This window comes from Anomaloglossus baeobatrachus, chromosome 8, assembly GCF_048569485.1.
Source record: "Anomaloglossus baeobatrachus isolate aAnoBae1 chromosome 8, aAnoBae1.hap1, whole genome shotgun sequence".
In the NCBI taxonomy this organism is placed as follows: domain Eukaryota; kingdom Metazoa; phylum Chordata; class Amphibia; order Anura; family Aromobatidae; genus Anomaloglossus; species Anomaloglossus baeobatrachus.
In genome coordinates, this window is record NC_134360.1 from 10,265,326 (window position 1) to 10,288,751 (window position 23,426).

At 42.1% G+C, this 23,426-nt stretch overlaps 1 protein-coding gene across 1 annotated transcript in view; it reads left to right on the forward strand.

Moving 5' to 3' along the window:
- The window catches only part of TMEM40 (transmembrane protein 40), an 80,093-nt gene extending 58,163 nt beyond the window's left edge, over positions 1-21,930 (forward strand). Inside the window, exons 3-13 of the mRNA XM_075320644.1 lie at positions 1,294-1,347; positions 5,624-5,763; positions 7,175-7,325; positions 8,280-8,384; positions 9,672-9,755; positions 10,474-10,536; positions 16,576-16,638; positions 18,073-18,144; positions 19,711-19,785; positions 20,752-20,811; positions 21,481-21,930. Of these exons, the coding sequence (XP_075176759.1) occupies positions 1,302-1,347; positions 5,624-5,763; positions 7,175-7,325; positions 8,280-8,384; positions 9,672-9,755; positions 10,474-10,536; positions 16,576-16,638; positions 18,073-18,144; positions 19,711-19,785; positions 20,752-20,811; positions 21,481-21,500 (879 nt within the window). The 5' untranslated portion in view covers positions 1,294-1,301 and the 3' untranslated portion in view covers positions 21,501-21,930. The remainder of the gene's footprint in view (positions 1-1,293; positions 1,348-5,623; positions 5,764-7,174; positions 7,326-8,279; positions 8,385-9,671; positions 9,756-10,473; positions 10,537-16,575; positions 16,639-18,072; positions 18,145-19,710; positions 19,786-20,751; positions 20,812-21,480) is intronic.
- The last annotated feature ends 1,496 nt before the right edge of the window (positions 21,931-23,426 follow it).

The following is a 23,426-nucleotide window of genomic DNA, read 5'->3' on the forward strand; positions in this document are numbered from 1 at the left end:
ACCTCCGTCGCCAAGACTTTTCTCGTGCCGCGCCAGTTTTCTGGAATGCACTACCCCAAAGAATGCTACTAATATCCAGCCCCCAAGTTTTTAAGCGTACAATAAAAACACATCTCTTTAGACAAGCTTATCATAATAACTTACTAACCTAACTCTCCCCCGTCCCACCTTCTAAATGCTACTCGTAACCTTCTCTCTCCTATTTCTGTCCTCACATCCTACATACAACCAATAGCACGTAAGGGCACCCAAAAGGTTACTGTCTAAAGACCAGAACAACAAGACAAAACAATCACTGATCTCGGGGAGACCAGCCAGAGAAAACACTTCCAGCAGCCAACGAGGGCGCTCAACACAGTGATATCCTAAGTGGTTTCCTAAAAAGAGCCACTCCTTGGCTAGGTCCTTCCCGGAGGGATATCTGGGTAGTTTCTGTGTCGAGACTGCTAACAGAGGCTCCACTGACTTTTTTGATTTGCATACTTCCTAGGGGGCAATGCACCTGGGATTTCACTGTGTTGAGCGCCCTTGGTGGCTGCTGGCAGTGTTTTCTCTGGCTGGTCTCCCCGAGATCAGTGATTGTTTTGTCTTGTTGATCTACTAGGCATTGCTCCCACCTGGCCAGAATGCTACTCCACACTGATGAGGGGAAATACCCCGAAACAGCTGTCTGTGGATGGATACCTGGTCTTGGTATTTCCCTTGTCATATCTTTAAACTTGTCAAAGAGTTGGATATTGACTAAAAGGGCCACTTAATATGGTGGTTATTGTGGTCTCCTAAAAAGAGCCACTCCTTGGCTAGGTCCTTCCCGGAGGGATATCTGGCTAGTTTCTGTGTCGAGACTCCTAACAGAGGCTCTATGGACTTTTTTGATTTGTAAAGACCAGATCATCCATCTTTATATGTAACCAATAAAGTAGCATAACGATGGCCGGCCAGACCTACAAGTGTGCTTCACCTTTTGTGTCCCCCTCCTTCCCCATAGAGTGTAAGCTTTCGAGCAGGGCCCTGATTCCTATTGGAGCTGTTGAAGAGGTCAGGGGGCCACTTATACCTCCAAATCAGGTGGAATTGTGCATTGTGAGGAGCTATTGGACTGTTAATGTCCCGTATACTGTTCTTACACAGGGGTCCTGTTCTGCCTGTGTCCACCAGTGATATAATATGACAATATATTTTTCAAAAAGTATTGAAAACTCATGAATTCTCCCATTTAACCGGAGCTAATCACTTCTTATCTCTCAGGACTTTTGCATGGAGTTATCTATTTATTTGTATTCTATTTTGCAGAAGTTACAATGACGGCGAAGTTATCCCTTCCTGTCCAAACCCAGGAGGAGCAAGGTACGAGAGTAACGGGTGTCACTCTGACACATGCGATATATACAGATTTGCTCCCATTTTAGTAACAATCTATCTATTTATACGCTGCTGTACCCGTCACTACCTCCAGCCGGTGCCCGGTGCAGAATGTAAGCGCGTCTTTCATCCAAAAGTAACATTTCTCTATGTGAATAACAATATAACTCTGTATTATTAATGTCACATTTCACTGTATTTTTCTGTTACAAAGTATTACCTCTCCACTCCACAAAAGAAACAAACGATGTTGTTTTACGTCTGATACTGCCCCTTAGATTAGTAGAAATTATTTCATGTCTCTTTGTGCTCTATGATGGATATGTGTCACGCTGATGTTTCTGTATCAGTCGATCAGCTGCACAATTCTGATATACTGTAACTGCTAGAATCATTGTCACAGCCGCACATGAGAGATACAGCGGGAAAATAAGGATTTGATCTGCTGATTTTGCAGTTTTCCACCTTCAATGAATCTGTAATTGTTATCATCGGTAACTTCACCTGTGACAGAATAAAAAATACAGAAAATCCCATTGTCTGATTTATAAACTATTAATTTGCATTTTATTGCATAAAATAAATATTTTATCACCGACTAACCAGCAAGAATTCTGCTCTCACAGACCTGTTATATTTCTCCTCTGCAGTCATTACCAGGATTAATTGCTCCTGTTTGACCTCATTACCTGTATAAAAGACCCCTGTCCACACAATCAATCACACTCCAACCTCCCCACCATGACCAAGACCAAAGAGCTTTCTAAGGACACTAGGGACAAAATTCTAAACCTGCACAAGGCTGGGATGAGCTACAGGACAATAGGCAAGCAGCTTGGTGAGAAGGCAACAACTGTTGGCACAAGTATTAGAAAATGGAACAAACACAAGATGACTGTCAGTCTTACTCGGTCTGGGGCTCAATGCAAGATCTCGCTTCATGGGGTAAGGCTGATTCTGAGAAAGGTCAGAAATCAGCCCAGAACCTGGTCAGTGACATGAAGAGGGCTGAGACCACAGTCCCAAAGATTACCGTTAGTAACACACTACAATGTCATGGATTAAAATCCTGCAGGGCACGTAAGGTCCCTCTACTCATACCACCAGATGGCCAGGCCTGTTTGAAGTTCACCAGTGGCCATCTGGGTGATCCAGAGGAGGCATGGGAGAACGTCATGTGGTCAGATAAGACCAACACAAAACATTTTGGTATCAACTCCACTCGCTGTGTTTGCAGGAAGAAGGATGATGAGTACAACCCCAAGAACACCGTGCCAACCTTGATGCATGGGGGTGGAAACATCATACTTGGGGGTGATTTTCTGCAAAGGCGACAGGATGTCTGCATCGTATTGAAGGGAGGATGGATGGGGTCATGTATTGCGAGATTTTGGCCAACAACCTGAAAATCTGGAGAAGATCTATATGAAGATATGAAGGAGTGACCTTAAAGACCTGGAGAAGATCTGTATGGAGGAGTGACCTGAACGATCTGGAGAAGATCTGTATGGAGGCGTGACCTGAAAGATCTGGAGAAGATCTGCATGGATGAGTGACCTGAAAGATCTGGAGAAGATCTGTATGGAGGAGTGACCTGAAAGATGTGGAGAAGATTTGTATGGAGGAGTAGCCTGAAAGATCTGGAGAATATCTGTATGGAGGAGTGACCTGAAAGATGTGGAGAAGATCTGTATGGAGGAGTGACCTGAAAGAGTTGGAGAAGATCTGTATGGAGGATAGACCTGAAAGATCTGGAGGAGATCTGTATGGAGGAGTGACCGGAAAGATCTGGAGAAGATTTGATGGAGGAGTGACCTGAAAGAGTTGGAGAAGATCTGTATGGAGGATAGATCTGAAAGATCTGGAGAAGATCTGTATGGAGGAGTGACCGGAAAGATCTGGAGAAGATCTGTATGGAGGAGTGACCTGAAAGATCTGGAGAAGATCTGTATGGAGGAGTGACCGGAAAGATCTGGAGAAGATCTGTATGGAGGAGTGACCTGAAAGATCTGGAGAAGATCTGTATGGAGGAGTAACCTGAAAGAGCTGGAGAAGATCTGTATGGAGGAGTAACCTGAAAGAGCTGGAGAAGATCTGTATGGAGGAGTAACCTGAAAGATCTGGAGAAGATCTATATGGAGGAGTGACCTGAAAGATCTGGAGAAGATCTGAATGGAGGAGTGATCTGAAAGATCTGGAGAAGATCTGTATGGAGGAGTGACTGGAAAGATCTGGAGAAGATCTGTATGGAGGAGTGATCTGAAAGATCTGGAGAAGATCTGTATGGAGGAGTGAACTGAAAGATCTGGAGAAGATCTGTATGGAGGAGTGACCTGCAAGATCTGGAGAAGATCTGTATGGAGGAGTGACCTGAGAGATCTGGAGGAGATGTGTATGGAGGAGTGACCTGAAAGATCTGGGGAAGATCTGTATGGAGGAGTGACCTGAAAGATCTGGGGAAGATCTGTATGGAGGAGTGACCTGAAAGATCTGGGGAAGATCTGTATGGAGGAGTGACCTGAAAGATCTGGAGAAGATCTGTATGGAGGAGTAACCTGAAAGATCTGGAGAAGATCTGTATGGAGGAGTAACCTGAAAGAACTGGAGAAGATCTGTATGGAGGAGTGACCTTTATAGATCTGGAGAAGATCTGTATGGAGGAGTGACCTGAAAGATCTGGAGAAGATCTGTATGGAGGAATAACCTGAAAGATCTGGAGAAGATCTGTATGGAGGAGTAACCTGAAAGAACTGGAGAAGATCTGTATGGAGGAGTGACCTGAAAGATCTGGAGAAGATCTGTATGGAGGAATAACCTGAAAGATCTGGAGAAGATCTGTATGGAGGAGTAACCTGAAAGATCTGGAGAAGATTTGTATGGAGGAGTCGCTAAAACCCCTGCTGCAGTGTGTGACAACCTGGTCAAGAACTATCAGAAACGTCCGACCTCTGTAACTGCAAACAAAGGTTTCTATTAAATATTAAGTTCTGTTTTTCTATTGTATCAAATACTTATTTCATGCAATAAAATGCAAATTAATTATTTATAAATCATACAATGTGATACAGACATTCTGCTGCAAGTTCTCCTGAAACAACAGGTACAGATCTCCATAGAACTTTATGAGCAGGCATTATTCCACATATCTTTAGTGTCCTTAAAGTGGAACTGTTGTTTTGAAGTGAACCTGTCAGGTGCAATATGTAGTGAGAACCATGAGCAGTTCTGAGTGCATGCTGCTAATCCCTGCCTAACTGTCCCTGTAGTTGCATGCATAAAGAGATCTATGTACCCAGATCTGCTTGTGGTTTGCATATTGCACCTGACCGGTTCCCTTTAAGTTTTATATCATCAATCAATAGTAATAGTAACTTTGTAACAATCTTATCAGAGAAATCTGCTTCTTTCATTCTAAATTCATGTGTAAAAACTAACTGTCCCATTTTTGAGACAGTTGGTGCTTGTAAAGTTCTATGGAATGGGAACGTGGGGAGGAACTAGAGGCAGACTCAGGAATTCCACTGCAAGTTCTCCAGAAACAACAGTTATACAATTCTGCATAGAATCTTATGAGCTCCAACTGTCATCTGAGTTCTGAGAATATCTGTATTAACTGAATACAGATCTTGCCTAAATGTGAACTAGCAATTCTGAGAATGGAAGATCAGTCCTAGAGGAGAAGAAAGCAGATTTCTCTGATAATATATATTACATATTTATTATTTTCATGTGTATTATTGATTTATGGGGGGGAAATGACAATAATGCTTACGATATAAGGGGTTAAGTACTAATGTGCTCCAGATGAAATAAAAGTGAGAGCACATCTTCACCTTCCAGACCGGCAATGATGTGATATTGTTACTCTTTATTGTTAGACGTGCTCACTCTGTCACATGCTGCATGTTATTCCATTAATAGGAATTTTCCAGTCTACAATAGATGATAATTATTGGGTCGGCGAGGGTCTCACCAGTGGGACCCCCACTAATTGCCATTTATTGCCCATTGGAGGCACAATACCTGCCGCCCGACCACCTTATTAAGCTCCTCCTGGCTTTGGTCTTGCAGCTGAGGAAGAGTGGGCTCTGTTCCCCGTTCTGTCTATTGGGGGTCCCAGTGCTGCGACCCTCTAAGCTGCCAGTTCTCATCTAAGCTGCCAGTTCTCACCCCTCCCATGTCCATATATTCAGTGATCCAGATTGCAGCAATAATCTCTATTTGTAATGATCTTTCTCCAGTGACATTTCCTTTGCTTTAGATATTTTCCAGAAAGCATTCAGCAGAGATTTTGAGAATTTAAAGACAAATGCGGCCATTAGCCCGTCCGTCTGTTATCTCTTTATATCCATCTGCAAGATGCCAGCATTCTCCCTGTATACTGAGAAGGAAGCGCAGACTGTGAGTGCAACAATGTATCTGTGTGATCTGTAACAGCAGAAATATGCGATTACTGATAGAAGACAGGACTACTGTAATCAGCCACTGATGCTGGCCACATTACTGTAATCAGCCACTGACACTGGCCACATTACTGTAATCAGCCACTGACACTGGCCACATTACTGTAATCAGCCACTGATGCTGGCCACATTACTGTAATCAGCCACTGACACTGGCCACATTACTGTAATCAGCCACTGACACTGGCCACATTACTGTAATCAGCCACTGACACTGGCCACATTACTGTAATCAGCCACTGACACTGGCCACATTACTGTAATCAGCCACTGACACTGGCCACATTACTGTAATCAGCCACTGACACTGGCCACATTACTGTAATCAGCCACTGATACTGGCCACATTACTGTAATCAGCCACTGACACTGGCCACATTACTGTAATCAGCCACTGACACTGGCCACATTACTGTAATCAGCTACTGACACTGGCCACATTACTGTAATCAGCCACTGACACTGGCCACATTACTGTAATCAGCCACTGACACTGGCCACATTACTGTAAATATTGGGGGAATGTTTCCTGGTCGATAAATAACACGAGAACATTTTACAACTTATACATAGGAATAGCATCAGAGGTGCAACCTAATGTTCCTCACTCCATCGCGGCCACCTACAGTGTAAAAATAGGCTCAAGGGTAAGACGGTGGCTCAGTGGTTATCACTGTGCTATATATAGAGCAGCATGGTGGCTCAGTAGTCAGCTCAATATTATATAAAGGACAGTACAGTGGCTCAGTGGTTAGCACCGTACTTTATATATGGCAGGATTGTGGCTCAGTGGTCAGAACGGTACTATATATAGGGAAGCACAGTGGCTCAGTGGTTAGCACTATACAATATATAGAGCAGCACAGTAACTCAGTGGTTAGCACTATACTATATAGGGCAGCTCAGTGGTTAGCACTATACTATATATAGAGGAGCACAGTGGCTCAGTGGTTAGCACTATACTATATATAGGGCAGCACAGTGGGTCAGTAATTAGCACTGTACTTTATATATGGCGGGATAGTGGCTCAGTGGTCAGCACAGTACTATAGGGTAGCACAGTGGCTCAGTGGCTAGCACTCTACTATATAGTGCAGCACAGTGGCTCAGTGGTTAGCACTATACTTTATATATGGCAGGATAGTGGCTCAGTGGTCAGCACGGTACTATATAGGATAGCACATTGGCGCAGTGGTTAGCACAATACTATATATAGGGCAGCACTGTGGCTCAGTAATTAGCACTGTATATTATATATGGCAGGATAGTGGCTCAGTGGTCAGCTCGGTACTATATGTAGGGTAGCACAGTGGCTAAGTGGTCCTAAGAAAAATTGGTTTGTATTTCAGATAGTTCAACTCAGTGACCCTCCTGGAAAGCAGCTGGCTCTGCTAAAGTCTATAGATGATAAAGGCTCACAAGCAATTGCAATATTTTACCTGTTGCTACACATGAATGATGAGAAAACCTACGGAGAGCTCCCCAGCAGCAAGGAGAATGGTATTTCTTTGTTTGTATATTTTGTATCCATTATTTTCAGCCTCCGTAATATAAGGCTCTTCTCCCATTTGTGGCTCCTGCAAGCAGTAATGCAGCTTGTGCTCCCTGGCACCGACACCTGCAGTGGCCGCCAAGAAGCTCAATGCAGAGAAGACAGTACCAAGGCAGTACAAATGGGGTCTTGGGTGGTAAAGACAGAAAGATAACTACAGGCAATAACTGGGAGGGTTATTCCGGGGTTCCATATTTAGCTGGAATGCCGGATCACAGTCATCCTACTCTCAATCAAAAAAAGGCGGATCCCCAGCACAAAGAACGTCCATAGAAACTTGAAATAAAGTTAAAATTTCATTTTATACCAATAATGGTTAAAAAAGGTGGAAGAAGATCGTGACTAAGGACGATCGCGCTGAAACGTGTAGATCGGAAAAGTTATGTTTTATTCCTTCTTCCCCCTTTTTTAACCATTATTGGAATAAAATGAAATTTTAACTTTATTTCAAGTTTCTATGGACGTTCTTTGTGATGGGGATCCGCCTTTTATTGATTGACTACAGCCTTCTTGACCCACGAGCATCGTCTGGATTTTTCTTCCTGGAACGACTACATGGGGGTGAGCTGATCCTACTCTGCCACTATGGCCGCAGTCTGCCCTGTGCATAGGCAGCTCGTCACTGGTGAATTGCTCACCCCAAACAAGCCCTTAATCTCCCGGCAGTGGGGTCAGGCCAGCCGCTCGTCCCTAAGGCGCTACATATATGCCCTACTAATCCCCTTATTATGTATCGGCTCCGGTCCCTCCCCGTACAGTGCAGCAGTCAGTGCCACCTCCACCCATGGTAAGGGGCTCCCTCCCTCCAACCCTTTACACATGGAATGTATTTCTTAGTCTTCTGTACACTTGTCTGCCATTGTGTGCGGTGATTTGTACTATTCTGACTTCTCTATTTGTAGATGAGAAGATGATACTAATATCGAGAATGAGAGACAAAACGTTACATTTATTGCAAAATAAAGTCTCAGAACTGTTCCATATAGCCAAGCCTTTACTTTCTCAAGGTAAGTAAGGCTCTGTTTCACATTGATATCATTAATAGTATTAGGCTAGGGACCCACTTTGCGTTTCCACCTGCGTTTTAGGTGCTTTTTAGGTCCGTTTTGGGAAGCACCTTTTTCATGCCAAAAGGCATGTGTTTTTATTTACCAGCAAAGTCTATGGAAAAAGTGGATTTTCCAACCCCACTTTGCGTTTCTAAATGCTGCGTTTCATTTGCATATTTTGTGGCAAAAACCATGCGTTCAAAGAAACACCTTGTCAATTGTTTTTGCCATTTTGGGTGCGTTTTGCTAACATTGGAGTCAATGAGAAATGGCAAAAACCAAGATTCCTTCAAATTCTTGCGTTTTACCTGCTTTTTCTGTGCAGAAAACATGCGTTTTGGACTTTCAAAACGCATGCTTTTTGCACATTAATTTAATGATTTCATATGTCCCTTTTCACACACACATAATCCGACAATTAAATTAAAGACAATTTATAATTTATTGCTATTTTTCTAATAAATACTATATTGCCGCTATAATTTCATTATATATTTCTAATTTCTTTATAATTTCTGTAATTATGTATTTAATCCTTTTTGTTCTCTATTTTCATTATTTTTGACTGTTTAAAAACTTTATTTAGCAGTGTCAAGATTTACAAAACGCATCTTGCAAAAAGCAGGTGGAAACGCATGTAAAAAACGCTGAAAACGCATCAAAAACGCGGCAAATACGCATGCGTTTTTAGCGCTAAAATTCTGGAAAAGGCAACTTTGGTCAAATCAATTAAGTCCAAAACGTGCGTTTAGAACTGCAGGTAGGTGAACAGAAAGTGGGGCCCTAGCCTTACTATTACTTGAAAACTAGGGTTGAATAAGAACATATTGGGGGCAGTATATAAATATAGGGTCTGTCTCTTGTACCCATCCCCTATTCACTGGAATATGGGAAGGATGGTGATACCAAACACAACCCATGGTCGATTCAATGTTATTAGTTGAAATAAGGTAAAGCATTTTACTAATTGAGGACGACCCCTTTAATGATACAATCGAGACCCCCCCAATGGCTGCAGGAACGTTCGTACTGTCCCTAATGATGGTCCAGGACAGAGGGCAGAATTCAGCGAGCGTCTTTATATTTGCACTTTTTTGGAGAGATGGAGAGGTAATACGATTTGTCAGGTTAATGATGACAGTAACTTTTATATCTTTACAGTTTGTATGATTAATTATTCCTAATGTCCAATTAATTTTCCAAAATCCTCTAAATGTAACTAACTGAAGATCTCTTATATATTAGGACATGGCCGACCGGCTCCCTCTGTAGCCACAGTCCGGCCGCTTGTGCCCACGAAGAAAGAGGGAGAAGACGCAGCCACTAATGGTACGTCCGTGTCTGGAGCCCGCACCGCTCGGTTTGCTGCAGTTTTCTGTATTTTTTGTATCAGGCTTTGTTTGGGTGATCACAAATGTATCAATGGGAAATGAAGTTCCAGGTTTAAAGTGGTCGTCTGATTTCTAACCATTGTGTTCATTTAAGTCAGCACTCTGCAAATATTTGGTCTCAGAGCTGAAATCTCAGTAAGGCCACGTTCACACAATCAGTATTTGGTCAGTATTTAACATCAGTATTTGTAGAGAAAACCAGGAGTGGATGATGAATCCCGCAGCGGAGCTCGTGCTTCTATTATAGGTTTTCTCTGATTGTTCCATTCCTGTTATTGGCTACAAATACTAATGTAACATATTCACCAAATATTGAATGTCTGAACGTGGTCTTATGCTGCTGCTCACTCACGTACATTCATACAGGAGACTCTATGGATATAGCGTACAGGGGACTGTGCAATGCTTCACCCCCCAATGTAGAAATGACAGACACTATAATGCATTTTTTATCTAAATGACTGGTACAACATTAATAACAAATTATATTGACAGTTATATTTAACTAACAATAAATAACGTGTAATGGGATATATATATATATACATATATATAAAATATATATATATATATATATATATATAAACCTTTACACACCACTTATTGTTAATTAATATACTGTATATTGATCCTGTGTTTTCATTTCTATGTAACAGAGAAGAAATCTGTAGAAGACAAAAACATCAATGAAGATGAAGATATTTCTGCTGCTGAGAGCGGTAATTTTTTAAATTTTCAAGACTATTTTAAAGCGCACCAATCACCAGGATTTCCCTATATAACCTAAAGCCAGTGCTATACTGGCGCTATCAGGCTGATTCTATACATACAGTGCTATACTGGCGCTATCAGGCTGATTCTATACATACAATGCTATACTGGCGCTATCAGGCAGATTCTATACATACAGTGCTATACTGGCACTATCAGGCTGATTCTATACATACAGTGCTATACTGGCACTATCAGGCTGATTCTATACATACACTGCTATACTGGCACTATCAGGCTGATTCTATACATACAGTGCTATACTGGCGCTATCAGGCTGATTCTATACATACAGTGTTATACTGGCGCTATCAGGCTGATTCTATACATACAGTGCTATACTGGCGCTATCAGGCTGATTCTATACATACAGTGCTATACTGGTGCTATCAGGCTGATTCTGTACATACAGTGCTATACTGGCACTATCAGGCTGATTCTATACATACAGTGCTATACTGGCACTATCAGGCTGATTCTATACATACACTGCTATACTGGCACTATCAGGCTGATTCTATACATACAGTGCTATACTGGCGCTATCAGGCTGATTCTATACATACAGTGTTATACTGGCGCTATCAGGCTGATTCTATACATACAGTGCTATACTGGCGCTATCAGGCTGATTCTATACATACAGTGCTATACTGGCGCTATCAGGCTGATTCTATACATACAGTGCTATACTGGCGCTATCAGGCTGATTCTATACATACAGTGCTATACTGGTGCTATCAGGCTGATTCTGTACATACAGTGCTATACTGGCATTATCAGGCTGATTCTATACATACAGTGCTATACTGGCGCTATCAGGCTGATTCTATACATACAGTGCTATACTGGCGCTATCAGGCTGATTCTATACATACAGTGCTATACTGGCACTATCAGGCTGATTCTATACATACAGTGCTATACTGGTACTATCAGGCTGATTCTATACATACAGTGCTATACTGGCACTATCAGGCTGATTCTATACATACAGTGCTATACTGGCACTATCAGGCTGATTCTATACATACAGTGCTATACTGGCACTATCAGGCTGATTCTATACATACCTTTAGTTGTCAGCTCAGATGTATAGATTTTGAAACACAAGCAAGTAAAGTTAATAAAATCAGCAGCTTTTTGAATGGCAGCAGCTGCCAATCAGCTGATAGCTGGGGTGTGTATTCATAGTGATTCCCGCACCCCGGTCTGTCCGTCCTCCCCCTGTTATTTATGCTAATTTTATTATAGAATCGTTTTACTAACTGACTAGAAGGACCTGTGCTGATGTCATACCCATGTGACCAGAAGGGGCGGGGATTCAGCTAACAGAAAACTAATGTTGCTTCCTAGTATCAGCTATGTTGGTTGAGGCCCTGCCCCTTCTGGTCACATGGCTATGATATCAGTACAGGTCCTTCTAGTCAATTAGTAAAACAAATCTTTAATAGAATTAACATAATAACAGGAGGACAATGTACAGGCAGGGGGGGCGTGAATCACTATGAAAACCCTCCCTAGCTATCAGCTGATCAGCAGCTGCTGTCAATCAAAAAGCTGCTCATTTTACAAACTTTACTTGCTTGTGTTTCAAAACCTATACATCTGAGCTGAAAACTAAAGGTATGTATAGAATCAGCCTGATAGTGCCAGTATAGCACTGTATGTGTCGCGGGCGGAGGAGGGGACGCTGCGCTCACCCATTGCTCGGGTTTGGCTGCTGCTGCTGCTCGGTGGTGGCTCGAGCGGTGGGCCGGATCCCGGGGACTCGAGCGGCGTTCCTCGCCCGTGAGTGAAAGGGGGCGGTTTGGTTTAGGGATATTGTCCGTGACGACACCCACGGTTGTGGTGAGATTGGTGACACCACCGCTGCTCTGGACGGGGATCCCGGAACGATGACAGGGAGCAGCTTGGATGTTGGTTCTTCCCTCCGTGGGTAGGGGGTTTGGTTGTCCTGGGGCCCGGTGAGGTGTATGGATGGATGGCAGGCGGGTTACTGGGCCTGGTGAGGTGCAGGGTCGCGGAGGCAGCGCTGTCCCGCACGGCACGGTGGTATTCACTCAGCCAATGACGAATGCAAAGTCTCCGGTAAAACAAACGGCTGGATGGACGGGTCCCACAGACGGCTGCGGTGTTTCTCCTCCCGGCAGGTTGATGGTGAGTGCCTTTCCCTGCACCTGTGTAGTGTGTACGGTCCCAATGGGTTCCCACCGGTAACCCGCTCCCCAGCTTGGATGGGTGCTGAAGGAGCCCCTTTTGCCCGCAGGCTCTGGCCCTGGGAACTGTAGCCTTGGCGGTGACTGTGTTGCCCTCTCTCGGTTTGAGCTGTTGCCTTCAATCGGGTCTTGGCTGCTGGGAAACCTCGGAGGTTCCCTTCGCTAACGGATTTGACCAATTCCACGGCGACTCCTAGCCTGGTCGGGGTCCGTAAACCCTGCCGGATGGTGCTGGCTTCTCTTTGTTCACCGGTCCGGTACCGCCGGGCCACCGCCTGTCCATGGTCCCTACGGCTCACTGTAATCGGCCTCTCCTGCAAACGGTCACCACCGTCTGCCAACCTTGCTGTTCCGTCCGGGCCATACACCCGGACGCTGTCAGTCTGCTCTCCTACCACTTCACTCCTCAAACCTCATCTGCAAACTCTACTGCTTTTCCCGCCTCCAGGACTGTGAACTCCTCGGTGGGCGGGACCAAGCGCCTGGCCCACCCCCTGGTGTGGACATCAGCCCCTGGAGGAAGGCAACAAGGATTTTGTGTTTGGCTTTGGTGTGCCTAACCGGGGTGTGGGGTGTGTTGGTGTAGTACCTGTGAAGACCTGGCTTGTCCAGGGTGCCACATATGTATAGAATCAGTCTGATAGCACCAGTATAGCACTGTATGTATTGACTCAGCCTGATAGCGCCAGTATAGCACTGTATGTATAGAATCAGCCTGATAGTGCCAGTATAGCACTGTATGTATAGAATCAGCCTGATAGTGCCAGTATAGCACTGTATGTATAGAATCAGCCTGGTAGTGCCAGTATAGCACTGTATGTATAGAATCAGCCTGATAGTGCCAGTATAGCACTGTATGTATAGAATCAGCCTGATAGTGCCAGTATAGCCCTGTATGTATAGAATCAGCCTGATAGCGCCAGTATAGCACTGTATGTATAGAATCAGCCTGATAGCGCCAGTATAGCACTGTATGTATAGAATCAGCCTGATAGTGCCAGTATAGCACTGTATGAATAGAATCAGCCTGATAGTGCCAGTATAGCACTGTATGTATAGACTCAACCTTATAGTGTCAGTATAGCACTGTATGTATAGAATCAGCCTGATAGTGCCAGTATAGCACTGTATGTATAGAATCAGCCTGATAGTGCCAGTATAGCACTGTATGTATAGAATCAGCCTGATAGTGTCAGTATAGCACTGTATGTATAGAATCAGCCTGATAGTGCCAGTATAGCACTGTATGTATAGAATCAGCCTGATAGTGCCAGTATAGCACTGTATGTATAGAATCAGCCTGATAGTGTCAGTATAGCACTGTATGTATAGAATCAGCCTGATAGTGCCAGTATAGCGCTGTATGTATAGAATCAGCCTGATAGTGCCAGTATAGCACTGTATGTATAGAATCAGCCTGATAGCGCCAGTATAGCACTGTATGTATAGAATCAGCCTGATAGTGCCAGTATAGCACTGTATGTATAGAATCATCCTGATAGTGCCAGTATAGCACTGTATGTATAGAATCAGCCTGATAGTGCCAGTATAGCACTGTATGTATAGAATCAGCCTGATAGTGCCAGTATAGCACTGTATGTATAGAATCAGCCTGATAGTGCCAGTATAGCACTGTATGTATAGAATCAGCCTGATAGTGCCAGTATAGCACTGTATGTATAGAATCAGCCTGATAGCGCCAGTATAGCACTGTATGTATAGAATCAGCCTGATAGTGCCAGTATAGCACTGTATGTATAGAATCAGCCTGATAGTGCCAGTACAGCACTGTATGTATAGAATCAGCCTGATAGTGCCAGTATAGCACTGTATGTATAGAATCAGCCTGATAGTGGCAGTATAGCACTGTATGTATAGACTCAGCCTGATAGCGCCAGTATAGCACTGTATGTATAGAATCAGCCTGATAGCGCCAGTATAGCACTGTATGTATAGAATCAGCCTGATAGCGCCAGTATAGCACTGTATGTATAGAATCAGCCTGATAGCGCCAGTATAGCACTGTATGTATAGAATCAGCCTGATAGTGCCAGTATAGCACTGTATGTATAGAATCAGCCTGATAGCACCAGTATAGCACTGTATGTATAGAATCGGTTTGATAGTGCCAGTATAGCACTGTATGTATAGAATCAGCCTGATAGTGCCAGTATAGCACTGTATGTATAGAATCAGTCTGATAGCACCAGTATCGCACTGTATGTATAGAATCAGTCTGATAGTGCCAGTATAGCACTGTATGTATAGAATCAGCCTGATAGCGCCAGTATAGCACTGTACGTATAGAATCAGCCTGATAGTGCCAGTATAGCACTGTATGTATAGAATCAGCCTGATAGCGCCAGTATAGCACTGTATGTATAGAATCAGCCTGATAGCACCAGTATAGCACTGTATGTATAGAATCAGCCTGATAGCGCCAGTATAGCACTGTACGTATAGAATCAGCCTGATAGTGCCAGTATAGCACTGTATGTATAGAATCAGCCTGATAGCGCCAGTATAGCACTGTATGTATAGAATCAGCCTGATAGTGCCAGTATAGCACTGTATGTATAGAATCAGCCTGATAGTGCCAGTATAGCACTGTATGTATAGAGTCAGCCTGATAGTGCCAGTATAGCACTGTATGTATAGACTCAGCCTGATAGTGCCAGTATAGCACTGTATGTATAGAATCAGCCTGATAGTGCCAGTATAGCACTGTATGTATAGAATCAGCCTGATAGTGCCAGTATAGCACTGTATGTATAGAATCAGCCTGATAGTGCCAGTATAGCACTGTATGTATAGAATCAGCCTGATAGTGCCAGTATAGCACTGTATGTATAGAATCAGCCTGATAGCACCAGTATAGCACTGTATGTATAGAATCAGCCTGATAGTGCCAGTATAGCACTGTATGTATAGAATCAGCCTGATAGCGCCAGTATAGCACTGTATGTATAGAGTCAGCCTGATAGCGCCAGTATAGCACTGTATGTATAGACTTAGCCTCATAGTGCCAGTATAGCACTGGATTTAGGTTATATAGGAAAATCCCTGTGATTGTTACGCTTTTAAAATGAAATTAATTTATATTGAAGCCACGCAGACTTGGGCTCTATTCACACTGAGCTGGAATGTGTCAGGTTTCCTGTGTTTTTGGCTCTGTGGGATAATGGATGAGATGACGATATTCCATATTTTGGAATCATGTGGCTTTTCTCCTGATTCTGCGGCCGATGCCCAGGACTCTTTAGTGGCCGCTGGTTGGAGCCACACATCAGTGCCTGTTAGAGAATAGGAACAGCTCCAGTCTATATACATTGTACAGATCTGCAGAATTGGACATCAGTATAAAAGAAGTGAACAATCCCTTTAAGTAATGGTAAAATGTAGAAAAAAATGACACAACTGACTGCAGCATTATTTCCTTATTTTTTCTTGTGCAGATCCAATAACTTTCAGTTCCCAGTTTTCTCACTTGTAGCTTATTCTTTTTGAGTTCTATAATGATACATTTTATCTACATTGATACATTAAAATGGAGGATATCAGAATTTCCCGCATCATTATGGAACTAAAGAGACTTGTGAAGAAATGTGCACAACTGGACAAGCGCCTGAAAGTCATTAGTCTGGAGGAAGGGGGATGTAAAACCCCAAAACACCCCAATGTATGATCACCCGTGCGCTAAGGAGCTTTCAGGAGAGTTTTCAGTTTAATAATTTATGTTTCATTATTTTTCTTTGCAATTTTTGGCAGGTAAACTTGACAAATCACGTGGAAAACACCACGGAGGAGGAGGAGGAGTAATAAAGAAAGACGGTAAGTCCTGTATATGCCGTAGTGTACCTGTCCAAAGGGCAGAGCTCACATTGCTAGTATGTGGTGATGGGTGCAGAGTCTGAACCTACCTTGTGAGGTCCCATCAACCAGACATTGGACCTAGAGAATCTCTCCAGAACCCTGGGCGCTGCATTTATCTGACAATCGTCCTTGGTCGATTGGTCGGGAGTTGTGAGGCCCCCACTTATTAGATAGTTCTGAACAATCATAGATCATACACAAGAACACTTGTCTCCTTGAGAAAGTCACTGCCGGACTCCTTGTATCTCCCCAACGGAACAAAAGGATCAAAAAGCCGGATCCTTCTCTCCCCCAACATCATCTTTTTGGAGCAGTGGCGTAACTAGAGTCCGATGGGCACTGTGCAAAATGTGGACCTAAGCTCCCTCCTCCAGCACGTTAGTCAGATGTATGGGTCCTTGTAGCGATATAAATCCTATAAAGACATACAAATTGCCCCCTACCCATTATGTAGCAATGTCCTCCATTTCCGTGGTGCCATCCTGGTACATATGTCCTCCATCTTGATAAACGTGTCCCCATCCTGGTAAATATGTCACCTCTTGCTGGTATATATATCCACCATCCTGGTATACCTGTCCCTCATTCTGGTATACCTGTCCCTCATCCTGGTATATCTGTCCCTCATTCTGGTATATCTGTCCCTCATCCTGGTATATCTGTCCCTCATCCAGGTATATATGTCACCCATCCTGGTATATATCAGCCATTCTGATATATATATATATATATATATATATATATATATATATATATATATATAATATATATCCCATCCTGGTATATATCTTTCCCATCATGGAATATGTCTCCCATCAAGGACTCCTTCCTGGTATGTATGTTCCTTGATCTGCCTCAAATGCATAAAAAATCCCAGTCTTCTCATGTTCCCTTGCTTCCACGTCGTGCAGCGTCCTCCTCTGTAGCTTATACATTGGCCGACAGCTTATATCAGCGTTCCTTCAATGTGAACACATGACGTCAGCTGCCCACCTCTGATTGGACGGCAACATATATTGTGGTCCAGAGGCCCTGCAAGTGTCTGTGCCGCAATGTATTTGACGTGGATGTGAGTCCGATGCGTCCTGCAGTAGGTCCTGGGGTTGACGGACCCGCTGCCTCCCTGGTCCGGTCATGACCACAATCGTTACCCCCTTTCTCGGGAGGGAGTCAGGAGGTCCTAATATAAATTAGATAATTGGTAAATCCCACCATAATCACTGGGTTCAGACACTATTAAGTAAAAAAAATATTTTGCTTTTCATCAGTGTGAGAATGAGAAAAATTAAGCTTCAAATACATACCCAGTAAATTACAAGATTGATAGATAATGGTAAAACATATCCTCATGTAGAGGGACGTCCTCATCTGTTCCGATTCTTTTTTTTATAGATGAATTCTTTCACTTCATCATTGTGTGTTTCGCGCTCGGAGCCGTTCTGATATGTGAATACCAATACTCGGGTAAGAACAACAGAAATACAAATGTATAAATATACCAAACCCATGCTTCCAGCATCCAGATGTAATAATATTGTAATTGGTCTTTATTCAATCAGAAACAAAGAAAGCCGTAATATTTTCCAAAATTGTTTTACAAACAATAGAAAAAAGAAATCTATTTTAATAGTAATCAATTTCTTATGAATGTTAGAGGATCTGCTACCAGATCTCACAATACAAGCTGCACACATTATTATATAGATATCTTTGACCTGATGAGGCTGGTGTACTTACTTTGAAAACCTGCTGTATGTCAGATTGTCTGTGTCAAGCGGCAAAACTTTCAAAAAGAATTATAAAGTTATTCTGATGAGGATTCTCAAATGCGGCAGTTTGCTTTGCAAAATCTGGAGACAGATCCACTTTAAACAGGGTTTGCAGGCTAAACCTAAATTTCTGCAGTGTCGCTATTGCACTGCAAATAGATGAATCCTGATTCTGGACTGTTGTCTGCTCGAGCAGTTGTCACATGACCACAAGTATACGATTTGCAGATGAGAAGCTCATTACATTACATGACGGCAAGTATACAAATCGTATACTTACTGTAAATGCAGACTAAAAAATCAACAGTTTAGGAACTATCACAATTTGAGCACTTTAAACTGGCCACATCATGGTAAAGGATCTGTAGACTTAAGTAAAATGTAGTTTTTATGTTTTAATTTCTCCTTTCCATTGCGGAGATTTTTGCTTGTCAAGTTTTGGTTACTGGGCAGTACAAAATATTTGTCTTTAGGGGCGTGTTCTTCTTCCACTACAAGAAGTTGACCAATCAAAAGCAGCTAGCATCATGCAGGGGAGAAAGAACACGCCCTCCTCTCCTAACCGATCTCTGCAGCTCCTGTGGGAAGATACAGCAGAGCTGAGTTATATATCATTACAAACACTTCCAGTTCTCCGGTCACAGTAATCAATGTGGGGGGAGGCAGAGAGCTGACAACACTATCAGATAAGATGGAAGTGTTTGTATTGATACAATAATGCCTCTACAGTGGAGAGCAGAAATGGAAAAAACAAAACCCAAAAGCTACATTTTACTCCGCTCTGTAGTCACTATTCCACGATCTGATGAAAAGTCCTCTTTAAAGACGCAGATAACCTTGGTCTTAACGTATAATTTCAGGAGAAGTTACAACAGAATGTCCGCATATGCCTCTTTCTCCTCCTCTTCCTCACGACTTAGAATTCTATGAACACCAACTGCCATCTGCAATCTCAGTAATGGGAAAATCTGTCTTCACTTGATACAGATGTTACCCCTGAATTGAGAAGGGAAAGATGAGTCCAGGAGGCGGAAGAAGCGGATTTCTCTGATAAGATTGTTACAAAGTTGTTTATCCCCTTGTATACTATTGATTTATGAAAGTAAATCCACAGTTGTATCATTCATGGATCGGCGTGATCCAGGGAATCTGTGTTGCATGTATCCCAGCTGTAAAATGTATCAAATATTCCCCTCAAGATACAAAATACTAATGTATAACATGTTCTTATATCCAGTGTTTCCTCATTTGTATCTTTCAGACTGGACCGTTTCTGCCGGCGTTGGTTTAATTACATTTGCAACATTGGAAACAATTGGAATCTATTTCAGATTGAGTAAGGAGAAAATGTTTGTAAATAATCATTACATAAGGACGCATTCACACATTGCGGGTTTCTTTTGTATTTATTTTCAAAAATTTCAGCAAAAACGCTACAGTTTAAATTGCAGCCCAAAAAAAGAAAATGCAATTCAATTACAGTGTGTGAACACCGCCTAAATGGTATCGTCAGAACCTGGCTATTATGCAGAGGTGCATCGTTACATCTATTGTGGGCGATATTTATCTCTTCCGATAGGAGACGTCTATCACAGATCTCTATTGTACAATATTCCTTCTATTTCAGCAACAGATCGATTCATAATTCAGATTAATTTATTGTTATTTTTGCATCTTTTTCTCTGGAATAAAAAAATGTTTTAATAGTAACATTTTTTTATTTGCAATTTTTTAAAAGTTTAAGTTAATTTAATAGTTTTTGTTTATTTATTTTGTTCACTTAGGCATTATGGGTCTGGTGTTGATTATCCAGATGTTGTAGTGTAATTTTCTCAAAATGTTGCACATTTTTTATGCATTGGTCATCCAGTACAAAAATCTATTTTTTTTCCCTATCAATACAAAGCTCGTGTGCCACATTATATACAGTAGATTGTTGAAAGGATTGAGATTTTTTCACTCAAAAAAAAAAAAGAAAAGCAAAACAGCCAAAATCTAAGTATCTTTAAATTTGCACCAATTCATTAAAAATTTTGACACAAAGTCATTCAGTGCAAAAACTAAGACAAGAAAAACAATTTTTAAAAAAAAAAAATAATTAGAATAATGAATTGGATAATAATGGCGGTCACTTTTTAAGATGGAGTCTGCAGTGTGTAATATGCAGAGTAACCCAACATACTTCAGCTGCTGCAGAACCTCTTAGATGATCATTTTCAGGCTACATTATACCATATAATGTTAGGAGGTTGTTTTTATTCATTCTCAATGTGTAAAATTGTTGTTTTCTTTTTCATTTCAGTTCATAGAATCCGGGATGTGATGGAACAATTTCTGCCGTTAGTGGGAAGATTCACCCTCGGTAAATGTACTACACGTTTTTATTAACCAACTTATAAAGAAAGGCGGCAATTCTCAGTGCAGCTGATTGTAATCTGGTATCAGCCATTTCCAGTTAGACATTAGCTATGTCCAGTGTTCCTCCAGATGATGTGATGTCCTGAGAAATGTCTTGTCCTGATGATCACTACTTTATTTTACATGTCCATTTCCAAGAACCTCCAGGATCCTATAAATTAATCTTAGTGGACCCATCACCGGGTCTTAAGTGTCCAGTTTTTGCTCTTATTCTCGCTGCTTGTTTGTTTTTAATCCACTATACGGTTCCAGAGATGTGGACCTTTTTATTTAGAGCTAATTTTTATGGGCTTTACCAGAGGGCGAGTGGCTCACAGGACAACAAAGCAGCCAAGAGACACGCCCCTGAGGATCCCATGAGCCACACCCCCTTGTAAAGACTATAAAAATTAACACTATGTGGCAGATTTTTTTTTTTTTTTTTTACTATGGCTTACGTAAGGGATAAAATCATAGCAAACCCTGGCCATATTTGACCTGGTGACAGCACATCTTTAACAGCAGCACAGAGCATTTGAGGAATAGCAGAATAGATTTATTTTTTTTTTATTTATTTTTTTAAAAACTTGTTAAACTTACATTTATCTGTAATTTATTTCTGTTGCATTTCCAGGCTTTAAAAAAAAGGAATAGCCGGATTTGGAACGTAAACCTCAGGAAAAACTACAGCTGTGCAGAGATTGCCCATAGGACACTGAACAGATATCACAAGAAGTTGTTATTCCCAGACCCTGACCATCTGTGATGGACACGAGGGTGGATGGACGGCAGCATCCTTTGGATCTCTTGGTGAAAAACTACATAGAAAAAGTAGCCGTAATGTGCGGATGTGTGAGCGGAGCCGGGATTCACATGGCCACAGTACGGTCAAATCTCAGGACCCATTTCTCAATCTAAACACCCAAATTCACCTGTTACTAAACTTCACCCCCAAACCACCGTAGAGCGGTGATGGGTAGGTTTGGTGTAAAAGGGGAAACTATTTAGTTTCAACCCACATTGCAAATCAGGAAATAAGAGTGTAAAGTCAGAGACAGAAAATGTTTCCACTAATGATACAAAAATAGAGAATAAAAACTTGTCTATTATATTGCACGGTGTCTTTTTATTTGGTTTACTGGTGTTGTCCTCTAGTATATAGGTACTGTGCCCTCTATACTGGTACTGCCATCTATTACAGTCATGGCCAAAAGTATTTGCACCCTTGGAATTGATCCGGAAAATGAAGAATTTATCCCATAACATTTTTGCAATTACACGCGTTTTGTTTTACAGATGTTTATTTCCTTTTTGTGTATTGGAACAAAAAAAAAAAAAAATTGTTGGCACCTTTCCAGAATTGTGGGTAAACAACTATGCTTCCATTATGTGATGCACGTTCACACTCCCCTGTGGCAAGTAACAGGTGTGGGCAATATGAAGATCACACCTGACACCAGATAAAAAGGGGAGAAGTTGACTCAATCTTTGCATTGTGTATCTGTGTGCGCCACACTAAGCATGGAGAACAGAAAGAGGAGAAGAGAACTGTCTGATAATATTTTTCAACAATCTTGTTTCTCAAGTCCTCAATCTCAAGGTTACAAGTCCATCTCTAGAGATCTTGATGTTTCTTTGTCCACGGTGCAAAACAATCAAAAAGTTTACAACCCATGGCGCTGCAGCTAATCTCCCTGGATGTGCACAGCAGAGAAAAAAAATGATGAAAGGTTGTAACGCAGGATAGTCCGGATGGTGGATAAGCCCCAATCAAAATCCAGAGACATTCAAGCCGTCCTGCAGCTCAGAGGGCATCAGTGTCAGCGCAAACTATCCGTCCACATCTGAATTAAATTAAATACTATAGAGGAGACCCAGGAGGACCCCACTGCTGACACAGACAGAAAAAAGCCAAACTGTACGGGAGTAACCAAAATACTTTTTTAGTAGTGCAGCACTATCTTATTCTCTATAATGCAACACTTTGTCATGCTGTTTGACAGCGATGTACATTATGCAGAGGCTGCTGTGATCACAGGACCATGTGCATCTGTAACCTGTGCACATTACCACTAAATTTCATAATTTCTGGCCGTGTGCACTGGCATTCAGCAACATTGCATAAAATAATTTGGAATTGCATTACCACTATATGTGTAGAATATAAAATACAGGTTAAAAAGTGAATGAGCCAGTAGATGGCACCACAACACAAGAGAAAATGCCATGGAAGGGTATAAACTTTGTATCTGTCTGATAAATATAAAGCTGATAGGACAGATAGAATTCTAAACAGTAAGACCATGATGAGTAAGGAACGACCACATAGAAGAAGGATCAAATCAACGAAGCAGACAACAAATAAATAATAGCCAGGACCCCAACGTGCGTTTCGGCTACATCCAGTCTTCTGGTGACATGCACAATAAACATTATTGTAGTAAGAGCAGATGCAATGAGTCCCCCCGAACCTGACTCTCCAGAGCCACATTCAGCAAGGCTTTGTCAGATGACCTCTTTAAGCTTTTATGTGAACCCGTCCATATGTTTCCATTGCACCTTTAGCGTCCTGGCAGTATT